The sequence below is a fragment of the Rhipicephalus microplus genome, chromosome X (genome assembly GCF_043290135.1).
Source record: "Rhipicephalus microplus isolate Deutch F79 chromosome X, USDA_Rmic, whole genome shotgun sequence".
Taxonomy (NCBI): domain Eukaryota; kingdom Metazoa; phylum Arthropoda; class Arachnida; order Ixodida; family Ixodidae; genus Rhipicephalus; species Rhipicephalus microplus.
The window spans coordinates 10,175,543-10,188,154 of record NC_134710.1 but is presented as its reverse complement, the minus strand read 5'-3'; the positions used below and the strand labels follow the sequence as shown (position 1 = coordinate 10,188,154).

General features: G+C 44.4%; 1 protein-coding gene across 3 annotated transcripts in view; it reads right to left on the bottom strand.

Moving 5' to 3' along the window:
• Tnks (tankyrase) overlaps positions 1–12,612 on the bottom strand; it is a 246,530-nt gene that overhangs the window by 196,191 nt on the left and 37,727 nt on the right. For all 3 annotated transcript variants that reach the window (XM_037426582.2, XM_075881808.1, XM_075881807.1), the window contains exons 5-6: positions 9,532–9,598; positions 2,093–2,279 (exon numbers count right to left, since the gene is read on the bottom strand). In XM_037426582.2, the coding sequence (XP_037282479.2) occupies positions 2,093–2,279; positions 9,532–9,598 (254 nt within the window). The remainder of the gene's footprint in view (positions 1–2,092; positions 2,280–9,531; positions 9,599–12,612) is intronic.

The following is a 12,612-nucleotide window of genomic DNA, read 5'->3' as shown; positions in this document are numbered from 1 at the left end:
AAATGAACCTTTGGTAGAATTTCCCTTTTCAAGATGACGTACGGTCGCAGTTGCGTGCCGTCGGCGAGGGCACAAAGCAAGACTGTGATTCGCAGTTTCGTGTTCCCACCGGTCAGCACACTCACCGAACTGCTGCCTATCTTCTCAATCGTTGTGTCCAACGGCATTTCAACATAAACAGGAGCTTCATCCGCATTGCCAATTTGCGAGAAAATGTAATTGTGCTGCTTTCGCAGGCCAATTACATATCTCTGGTACTTGAGCAGCTTCTCCTTATAAGAAGCCGGCAAGCGTTGACATATTGTAGTCCGCCATCTGATTGAGAGCCCTTGCCGCTTCATAAAGCGATGCAGCCAACCGCGGCTCGTACGGAACTCGTGAGGTACGCCTAGCTCCCTCGAAAGCCGCCGCGCTTTCACTTGGGCCATCTCGGTCGATACGGCGTGACCCCTGCTTCTCACATCTTCGATGAACTTTACTAGCTCCACCTCCAGCTCAGGGTAGGCACCGGTCTTGGGGCCACGAAATGACCTACGGTCGCGGTGCGCGGCTAGTAGGCTCTTTCTTCTTTCTCCACAGTCGCACACAGGACTCGTCCACATCGTGCCGTCTTCCCGCTTCACGATTTCCGAATTCCTTGGCGACGGCGATGATCTTAAGCTTTTGCTGTGCCGTGAAGGCCTGCCGCCGTACGCTACTCATGGTGACCGAACAGATCGACTTAGGCTTGGCGAACGGGTCGAGATGTGGAGAACTAGCGGCATCAGCGAGGTAAAGAGCACTCACACTCGGCGACAACTTGACAGCACTACCCCTTCTAGTACGCTGTAACAGCACCCTGGAAACAACAGAACCGAAATGCATGCCTGCTACCGCGTCAAAAAGTAGTACATTAATTTACTGATAATATCTCTATAGGCACTATAATATCTCATTTGCCTTGCTGAAATAAATACTGCTTTATTTATTATGGAACTTACTTTATTTATTATGGAGCTTTCTTAGACAGCACCACCTTTTTGCAAGCCCTTTCCAAAAGTAAACATGGCGTCCATGACGTAGGGACATGTGGAGGGTCACTGAGTGGCCGCGAACGTCCAAAAAATATACTTGTGGTGTGACAGTGGGATTTTACACTGAACAATGGAATTGTCTCTCCCCAAATTGTTTTTCTTAACGCTTCAACGATGCAAGCAAGCGAAACCAAAATCAGCCGCAAGCTGCCGTGCTACTTGCGGAGCAACACGAATTTGCGGAAACCACCTCCGTAGCCTTCGCTACACTGTTAAGGGGCTTCACAGCACAACACGCATTGCTGTGAAGCAGCACTATAGGAAAAACACCGCGTATTATTCGCACCTCCACTTTGCCACTGAAAATTTTGGGTTTTTGGTGTGGCTTATACGCACGAAAATACGGTATAGCTGCTGCAGAAAAAATCGGCAGCAGAGCTTCTGCGAGGAGGCACGACGTCGACGAGTCCTGCATTAGCAACTGGCAAAAAACAAGGCCTCTCTCGAAAGTGTACGCAAGGACAAGCAAGCATTTCGCGGCCCGAAGACCCCCTTCTTGAGAGATGGCGCAAATGGAAGCCCTCAGATGGGCCCGTGAGATGAACATCTCATGCGAGTTTCGTGCGAGCCGTTGATGGCTGCAGCTTGTCAAATTTATTCAGGAGCGGAGGAGTCGTGACCACGCTGGGTCAATAGAGATGGTGCAAACGGAAGTGCTGAGATTGGCCCGCGAGATGGACATCTCATGTGAGAACTACCCTAAAACAACAAATTTTAAAAAAGTGTTAAAATTCAAGCTCTATAGCTTGTATAAATTCAGCCACTGTAGGTGAATGCTAAGCCCCCACAAGAAAACTAAGTTGTGCCCTAATATCAATAAAGCAAACAGATACACCTGCCTGAGGTTCAACATTATAATACAACAAAAAAAATAATGAAGCAATAAAGCTTCCTACACTCGTACAATGGTGTGTGCATTTTATAAAATAACAAAAAACAGGAATAGCAAAATATTCAGCTTCATTATAAATAAAGATTATTGTCAAGCAACAAAGCATAGGAAATAAAAAGGTACTCACACAGCATTCGGTCCTGGAGATCCCGGGAAGGAGCTACCATGACTGGGCTCTTAGAGTGGCAGTTGAGCAGACCAGGGTCAGCTCCGTGTGCCAGTAGTAGTGAGCACACCTCAGCTCGACTCTTGGAGGCTGCTTCGTGCAGTGGTGTGAACTGCCACAGATCCATGGCATTCACATTGGCCCCGTGCTGCATTTATTTGCCACGCAATTTGCTTACTGAATCAAGAAACTATTAATTGCATCAGACTCACTCAGCCTTGACACTACTTAAGCACACAACCCCAAAATACAACAGAGCTGTATAGGGAAACGTACGCATCAACCCATGGAGGAAACGCCAGCATGCACAAGATGAAACGAGATCTTACAGCACTTTTCATAGAAAATTGCAGAGCAGCCATAACTGCTACTGCCATAGAAAGATTCTCTCAGTTGGCTTTTGGCAAGCAAACCTTCTCCGATGCTTATCCGAAACTTTCTCCATCCCTTTATATGAAGAGCACATTTGCAATTTCTTGACAGCACATTTTCACATCAACCCACTGCAGTGGTCTAGTGGGCTACGGTGCTTGACTCCCGGCACAGAGGTCACGAGATCTCAAATCCCCACAAATTCTGGAAGTCCGTGCGCTTAGATTGAGGTGCCAATTTCTGAGCAACTTGAGCCCCCGCATCTCATAATACTGTGGTTTTGGAATGTAAAATCCAAACAATTATTACATCATCATATCAGGGCACCTCATACCTCACTTGCCATACATACTTGCAGAGAGGAAGCGGACAAGAGAAGGAAAGGAAGACGGCAATAATCGTAGTTCTTTTTCTTTCATTGTCTGCTTTCACACTTCTAGGCCGGTTTGATACCGGTGCCACACGGACACTTTTGAAAGGCCATCGAGTCGACGGCCGTCGAAATGTCACAGCTCCATCGACTCGATAAAGTTGTCGTGCTGCTATGCGGCAGTTTTCAAGGCCATTGAGTGGTTAAGGTATTTCTCGCTGAAATTGAGTGGCGCTGCAAATCTTTATTTTCATTTTAATGTTATTGTAAGTGATATAATTATATGCACTTAAATGCGCACATGCATCTGTCATTTTTGTATGAACATTTCAATAAAGTGTTTATACATACTTAATAATGCATGGTTGGTTTTTAGGTTGTTAAGCAGCGAAACTGTGGCAATGCTGTCAGCGCATGAGCAGGAGCGGCTGCCATTTTGTGGTTATGTCTCAGCAGTGTGGTTTGTATTTGCACGTTTCGGAGGTCACTGCAACTTGCTTTGTAAGCTTCTGTCATCATGAGCAGCCACGGCACAGAATTTCGAGATGAGAAGGCTGCAGTGGTTTTTTACATGGATGCGATCATGCAGCTTGACGCTGGCATTGAAGCAGCGAAGGAAGACGCTGACGCCATTGAAGAAGAGCTGCTGCTGGTAAACAATTTGATAACGACCATGGAAACTGTGACTGAACGTAGCATAGACAAAGAAAGGTAATCTTTCTCTCACCAGACGCGTCGGTACAACGAGACCGTGCCACTGTATGGCGAGAAGTTTTTCAAACGGCAGTTCCGCATTACCAGGCAGTCCTCCCACAAGTCCATGAAGAACACCGTTTCTTGTTCACCCTAGAGTTGCTAGCGCAGCTTTTTCTTTATTGGCGGTGACGCATCATCCATTTCGCACAAAACGCACAAAATGAGCAATGACACAAAAAAAAAACGCGTCCCAGAACTCATTGTCTCACACGGACACACCTAAAAACCAGGGCATAACTTAACACTGCGCGCAATATGACGGCGAAAACAGACAGGCGATAAAGGGCACGGGGACCCAGCATGTTGCTGTTGTCGAGAGTATGAGCTGCTCCTACAGTCCAAACTGCACAAATACCTTCATTGGATAATTTATAACACCCAAGCATGCTACCTTTAAAACATAATAGTGCAACTGTCCTTTTTTTTATTGGGGATTCGAGCACACTGAAAACGACAGTGCGCATTTCCTCTGTTTTCGCTTCCGTTGCTTAATAGCTATCGAAACTTCAGCGAAGGTGTGGGGTGCTCCGTTGACTCGATGGCCTTCAAAATGGCCCGTGTAGCAACTCACCCTTTTCAGTTGAGTTGAAAGACCACCGGTTCAATAGCCTTCAAAACGCCCATGTGACACCGGTATTACACTCCATTTGTTCGACATAACATTTGTGCTGTCATGTAAAACAGTCAAGCCTACACTGGACAGTGCTGGGAACATTGGCAGAATTCTCACGTGCTAGGCCTGTAACGGTCAGCTTCAAAAACCTTTGTTTGCTTGCTATTTTTTTAACAACACATATGTACACAAACTGAAACACTGATCATCACCAAGAAAAGGGAGGAGGGTGATTCCATGCAAGATCGAACAAAGAATCACCACTTGACCTTTACATTTATTTCAAAATTTTGTATATTATTGGCTGATCAGTGGAAAATGCATACTACCTTTCGAAATGCAGACTACCTTTTGAAGCACAAGAAGCTCAATGCACATAAATGAAATTTTTGTAGAGTTACCGATGCAAGCCTTGATGTCGCAGTGCATAAAGGAATCCCCGCGTACAACACTGCTTTCTAATCATTCACTACCATGTCTCTTATAGCTAATTTGCAGTGTCACAAAATTATTACTCGATAAAAATCACGTGAGGTTGAAAAGCCGTACGCGATCACAAATGTCATACAATCTTCAGATCTGCATGGTGCACTCAGTCTTGCGCATGGTCTTTATTCGACGGGCTGTAACTAAGTAAAACCACATTATGCAACATGTTTTGATTGATGGATAAAACTGATATGCAAAAGAACAAGTGGGAAAAACTTAAAAAATATCAAAAATCCTTTTATTACGTTGTCATCAGAATTTCCCACTGTATGTTGTTTTCTTGAAGCTAGCCCAATCGTATCTATTTATAAGTGTTATTGATATAAGCTTTGGCAGTTTGATTAACAAGCATGATGAGAAAGTAATGCAGATTTTAAGCAGCTCTGTTGTACACTCACTTTGAAATAAAGACCTAAAAAGAAGGCAAGGAAACGCGTTATGGATAGAGTTTGTGATTTATAAAAAATATGTCCCCTACCCAGAAAAACCAACAATAACTGAACGCAAGCAAAAGAACATGCATATATTTAGGTAAACAAGTTTGAGGTACACAGCTTTAATACATTTTATGTAACTCATCACCAATGCCGGAAAAAAAAAAAAAACAACAGATAAGCGTGGCACTCTACCTTTTCATTACTATTGATTTCGGGTGCTTCGGAAATATTTTTTGCCAGCAAAACCAATTGCGGATCTCTTCTTTCTACTTATCAGACAACATTATATGAAATCTCAAAATAAATTTAAGAAATTGACCGACCATTTTTTGTTAGATCTTAAATAGAATCATGCAGGAGCTTATTAGACAGAATGTTAATTAGAACAGACAAGAATGCCAAGAGAAGTGTAAAGGATGTTATTAGAAGTATCTGCAATGTAATCTGTAATGTAAAGAAAAGAGGACACAAAGATAAATTGCCACTGGCAGGATCCCAACCTATGACCTTCCCGTGCTACGTGATGCCAACAGGCAAACAGATAAAAAAGGGTGTTCCCCACTTGCCGCAATGCTAACAGGTGGCACCGATTAATACTCCCATGTTTAAGGGCCCATATATACCCAAAAAGGGAGTGGCTGTGTGGGGTCTAAACATGACGCGACATGCTCTCGGAACGAACGGAGACTGAAGACGCGGTCGGGCCAAACCAATCAACACACATTTTATTTATTTATTTTATTTATTACATACTGCTGACCTGTTTACCAGGTCTTAAGCAGGAATGGGCATACAAAAATGTTTACTACAAAAACATAATTGACATCACACAGCATACTGGCAGTGGTTACAATTCAACACTTTTGTGTTGATTTACAAAAAACTAAAGGAAAATATTACAACAATGGCATGGCTTTGCTGACTGAAACGTACTAAAAAAATGGAAGCACTGTGCAACTCTGGGCTGCATGACTGTACAAAAAAAACTGTTAGTGGTTATTGAGAGTATGTAGAAATAAATCAACTGTTGGACACTGTAAAGCATCAGGTGATAGGCAATTCCACTCACGGGTAGTTCTAGGAAAAAATGAATACCTGAATGTGTCTGTGCGGTTTACGTAATCTAAAACTATCTTTGAATGATGTGAGCGCACAGCATATTCACTTATTTGTCTAATGTGCACTGTTTTGTTGATACCAATTTTGTTGTAGAAAATGAGGTAAAAAAAGCTTCAGCCTCTCCATTCTTCTTCTCTCCTGTAGTTTTTTGAGATCCCCTTTAATTAGTAGAAGTGAAGGGGAAGTACGCCAACTATAACAATTAAAAACAAATCGGGCAGATTTTCTTTTGGACCATTTCTAATTTTTTAATATTGGACTCAGTAAAGGGATTCCACACTGCAGTTCCATATTCTAATACTGGTCTAATGAAAGTTTTGTACGCGAGAAGTTTGATGTGTGGTGTGGCATTCACAAGCCTCCTTCGCAAATAGCCAAGCTTTTTCATTGCCTTTCTTTCAATATATTCTATGTGTTCATTTCATTTTAAGTGTGATGTGAGTATGAGTCCTAAATATTTGTGTTTAGTGACTTCGGATAATGCATGGCCATTGACGTGATCACTGTAACTATAAATTTCCTGATATAGTATACAATCGTCCACAAAAAGCTTTATTTTTACGGGCAAGTTTAGCACAATGTCATTAATAAATAACAGAACAAACAACGGCCCCAAAATTGACCCTTGAGGCACACCCGATTTCACGGGGGCGGAACTCAAGGTGACACCATCAATGGAAACACATTGGCTCCTCATTGAAAGATAAGCAGTTATCCATGCAAGTAATTTCTCAATTTTCAGAATTGGTTTCAGCTTACTTAGTAATTTCTGGTAACTCACACGATCGAAAGCTTTCTCAAAATCCAACAATATAACATCTACTTGACCATTCTTATCGATCACTGCTGCTAGGTCATGAAACGTCTCAATAAGCTGGGTTACCGTAGAATACTCTTTGCGAAAGCCGTGCTGAAGGGGCGTAATTAGGTTATTTCTTTCGACAAACATATACAAATGTTTTAATGATATATGCTCTAGAATTTTGACACTAGTGCATAGCAAGGAGATAGGCCTAAATGAGGATACAAGCGAATGGTCATCATTTATTAAAGACGATTGTCTTTCTTGGGGACCTTCGAAGCAAAACTTTTTGTCTATCTGTCCATTTGTCTGTTTGTCCATCCTTAACGATACTGGGCACTTTAAATAGCACGAGAGGATTTCCCAAACGGCCAACCCCATCTGCAGCGCCCACCAATGTTGATCAAGATTAACGTTCATACTTGTGCGATTGTCAATTTAAAAATTGGCCCCGTATCTGCATGTAATCTGCAAACGTCGTCGAAAGATGATAATCTTGCGTGTGGAGAGAGTGAACAACTTATTTGATGTTCCGCGCAAGAAAATCGTGAATGGTATTCCGAAGGCGCTCGTTAGTGAGCCACGAGCGTGCAGCGGAAGCGAACGAGCGCATCAAGTCACACGTGAGACATGAGCGCCATCTGGCAGTTTGATTTGGAAAACAAAGCTCGTGACCCTGAGACAGGCGTGCGCGCCCGTCTCAGAGGTGATAAGGTATAGAACGCAAGGCGACGGGTAGGTGCCACCACCGTGTCGTCTTAGCAAAGCGTTGGAAACACTCGATTCTTCATGCAAGCGTTGCATGGTCAGCGCAGCGTGATAAGCGCTACGGTCGTTAGAATTACTTATGTATGCCTTTTTAGTAAAAGACGAATATGCAGAATATATACGTGTTGTTATGGTGCCTCAGATATGCACAATAATTGCTTTTTAATTGACAATCGAACACGTATGAACGCTGATTCTTGAGCAACATTAGTGGGCACCGCGGATTGGGTCGGCCGTTCGGGGTATCGACTGGTGCTGTTTAGAGTACCGGTTCGCGGTAACGGTGAACAGACAGACAAATGTACAGGCAGACAGACAGACAGACAGACAGAGACGGACAGACCAAAGTTTTTGCGCCGAAGGTCCCCAAGAAAGACTATCATCTTTAAAAGCCATTATCGCGCATATCTGGGGCACCATAACAACACGTATATATTCTGTATTTGTGTATTTTACTAGAAAAGGCATACATAAGTTATTCTAAGGACCGAAGCGTTTATCACGCAGCGCTGACCATGCAACGCTTGCACGAAGAACCGAGTGTTTCCAACGCTTTGCTAAGATGACACGGTGGTGGAACCTACCCGTCGCCTTGCGTTCTACACCTTATCACCTCTGAGATGAGCGTGCACGCCCGCCACAAAGGCGCGCGTTTCGTTTTTCAAGATAACTGCCAGATAGCGCTCAAGTCTCACGTGTGACGTGACTTAGTGCGCTCGTTCGCCTCCTCTCCACGCTCGAGGCACTCTAACGCAGCGCCTCCAGAATGCCATACACCGATTTTCTTGCGCAGAACATCAAATAAACGTTCATTTTAATTTCTCCAGCCACAAGACTAAGGTCTTTCGACAACATTTGCAGATTAACATGCAGATACGGGGCCAAATTTTTAACTGCTTTTACAATGACAATGTCGTCTGCCAAATTAAATACATCACAAGTAATCAACACGCTAAAACTACCTTACACATCATTGCATTACACTCAATCAACATGAGGACAAACGCGAGATAGCGTGAAGGCAGCGCAACATTCAACTCGCCACGAGGACCCATGGCAGACGACCTGCAGTGCCATCCACCACAGACCTGCCATGAGAGACCACCGTTTGTGCGAACCGCCAGGCCCCAAAGAGAAGCGCTCATTTCTCATGTGCCGCCACCCAGGCTTGCGGCCAGGCGTCAGTGCCGGTGCTACCGTGCTGGTGGTGGTAATAATGATGATGGTGTTGGTAATAAACGCTCCTGAACACAACGCCACTCATCGCTCGATAGTTGTGAACCCGAAACGTGACCTGTGCGCGAAGCACATGCGCCATGAGGTGCAAACGACCCCACAGGGGGTGTTAGCCAACCCACATAGGATGACCGCCACAGTACTTTAGTGGTAGGGCATCAGACGCATTATTCAAAGGTCGCAGGTTCGGATCCTGCTGGTTGCAAGTTATCTTTTCGTCCACTTTTCTTTCTTCACATTTTACATTACAATTAAGTATAATAACATGCCCTATACTTCTTTTGATGCAATTGTCTGTTAGTTCTCATGAATGCTGTGTCTAACAAAGGAACCGTATCCTTGAATTAACCCTTCTTTCATTCATCCAAGAGCTTATGTAAGGATCAGACAAGCTAGTGATAAGATCCCTGGTAGGGCCAGGAGAAAAGCTGCACATACCTTTATCAACATCTCAGTCACTTCAAAGTGACCGTAGGAACACGCATTGTGCAAGGGTACCAAGCCACTGAAAAAGAGAGTGCCATGTCAGTCAACAAACAGGGACACACTATACTGTACTAAAATTGTCTTCTTAATTAAGCACAAAGTTATCACATTCATACTTCCAAGTGAACCCCCCTTGCAGCATTACTGTGGCAGTCAACAAAATCAGATGTTAAACAATGTTACTACAACAATATGTGTGTGTGGTCAAACAATTATGCATCCAGTTGGTAATGACACAGAAGCTCACAGGCATAGACAAAAGTCATCTTTTACGAACTTTTCTTCTTTTTTGTCAGTTTACTGGTCATCGCCCCACTTCACTTCTAATGTTTTCTGCACCTAACGTGGTTTTTGCACTCCAAAAAGCTCGCAATACATACCTTAGCCAACTTCTTCGAACTCCGCTGTTCGAAGAAGCTGGCTAGCGTGCGAGCTTTCTGGCGCTTGTACACATACTCCCATGGCATCAACCTAGACGGCGAGGACCTTCACACTGATCTGGCAACTTCAAACAGCAGGTCCATCCTACTGCTGAGGCTATTGAAGAGAGATGCCCTGGCACAGCATGGTTATGATGCTCAGACGGAAGATAATTCCAAAGATGCCCCCATCCTCCGGAAATGGGACCGAGCTTGTCTACTCTTACATAAAGAACCTAGGCCTCTGCAACACTTTCAAAATAAATCGAGTTTATGACATCTACACAATTTCGTGCGGCGAACTCAAAAATCAAATCGAAAATTTGCATAAACAAACACAAATAACTTTATTTTGCTGAAAACAAGCAACAGGCGCCGCGCCCGTCACCACAAGTCTCGCCGCCGCTGTGATTCGTCGAAGCTCCATGACAATACACGCGGGACAGTGAGCACAACCGGTCCCTCAACACTGAGTGCACTTGCCGAAAGGCAATGCCGAATTTATCTGTTAAAATTGTTAAAATGGAGTAGTTGCCATTAATTAGGCAAACTGCAGAAGTCATAACGAGTTCGCTGTACATTTGTACATGTTCCAAGCCGTTCGCCAATGTAAAGGCAACGACTGATGACAATGTCGGCGTCAATGATGCGGCACAAGAAAGCGAGTCTCAACCAGCTACCTTCACCCACGTAGGAAACACGGCTGGTATGAAAGAGATGTATGTCAGTGCTTTATTTCACTGTAGTAAACTGATACAAATGATATGTTCAACCATAGATATTTAAATCCGATAATGAACAGCAACATCAGCACTCGCTTTTAGCCACATTTCGGCACAGTCCACGCTACGCGCGGTCATCGTGCGGAAACGTCAACTCTTTCACTGCTCATAGTGCAACGTGGTTGATACAGTCAGTATCACCCTTCGCAGTGAGCAAAAAGCATGCAATGAGTCAATGTGCTACCGCAAGAAATAAAAGAAAAAGCCATGCAATTGCTGCAATTTCCCGCAGTATTGACATGAGCTCGAAACTGCGCTGTATTGCAGTTCTGTTCGCAATACCTTCGCTTTTTCTTAATTCTGACCAGTAGTACACTGATGGCGTGCTAAAATTCAAGCAGTATATTAGCTGCATTAGAAGCATGTGACTGTCGTGTAGAGTGCCCGACTTCAATGTTGCATACTGATATCTGTGCACACGAGTGCCGGACTTCAATGTTGCATACTGATATCTGTGCACACGTGTTTTCACCCTGACCATGTACGCACTGCGTCCAAATAGGGAAAGAGGAGGACATACCATAAAAGCCTATGTATAGCCCGGGGTACCGGGGTATTTTTTTTTCTAGATTTTAGGGTACAGAATTTCAGCCCCGTACTATTGGCCGCGAGATCGAGCAGAGTCGCCGCCGGGCGGCAACTGGCCCAAAACAGTGAAGTGTGGATTGCTTCTTGCGTCGTCTGCTAGCCACATCGTGTTTCTATGTTTCTGTGAAAAGTGACTTTTTTCGTGAATATGCCGGACTAGCTGATGGAAATATCGAACTGCTACTCACAAAGGGGATACGCGTGGCGACAGGTCTAGTGAACCTGCGGAATGAATATACTGATGTGCTATTGACTAACTTTACCAACAAGGTACAGCATGTGGCGAAGGGAGCAGCCATAGCATCACTTCATGACTACGTACAAGTCTCAGATGTTTGCACCATAGAAAAAGTACCAACAACGCCCTCAACAGTGGAAAGTGTCTTCGAGAAAATAGATATTGACCGAGAGCTTTCATCTCTGCAGAAAGACCAGATTGCGGAGTTGGTCAAGGAATTCGTAGAGTGTTTTTCCTCTTCATCGAAAGTCTGACGTACTCCTGCAGCAAAGCACCGCATTGTAATCGAAGGGCATGTTAGACCAGTATGTCAGCATCCATACCGAGTAGCTCCGAAAGAAAGGGAGGCGATAAAGAAGCAAGTACAGGAGATGCTCGACGACGATGTCATACAGCCCTCCAAAAGCCCATGGGCATCGCCGATAGTACTTGTGAAGAAGGACAACACCATGCGGTTCTGTGTTGATTACAGAAAACTCAACCTCGTCACGAAGCGGGACGTGTACCCACTCCCACGAGTCGACGATACGTTGGATAAACTGCGCAATGCTCACTTTTTTTCGTCGTTGAACCTAAAGAGCGGGTACTGGCAAATAGAAGTCGACGAACGAGATCGTGAGAAGACGGCGTTTGTGACACTCGACGAACTCTACGAGTTCAAAGTACTCCCATTTGGTTTGTGTTCTGCTCCCGCTACCTTCCAGAGGATGATGGACACAGTGCTCTCCGTCCTCAAATGGCAGTCATGCCTTGTCTATCTTGATGACGTAGTAATTTTTTCCACTACGTTCGAGCAGCACGTACAGAGATTGAGAACGGTACTGGACGCTATTCGCATGGCTACACTTATGATCAAACCCGAAAAGTGCCACTTTGGATTCCGGGAGCTTCGGTTCCTCGGGCACATTGTCAGTTCTCACGGTGTCCGCCCAGACCCGGATAAGATCACTGCGGTTGAAAATTTCCCAAGGCCAAGAGACAAAAAAGCTATGCGACGTTTCCTGGG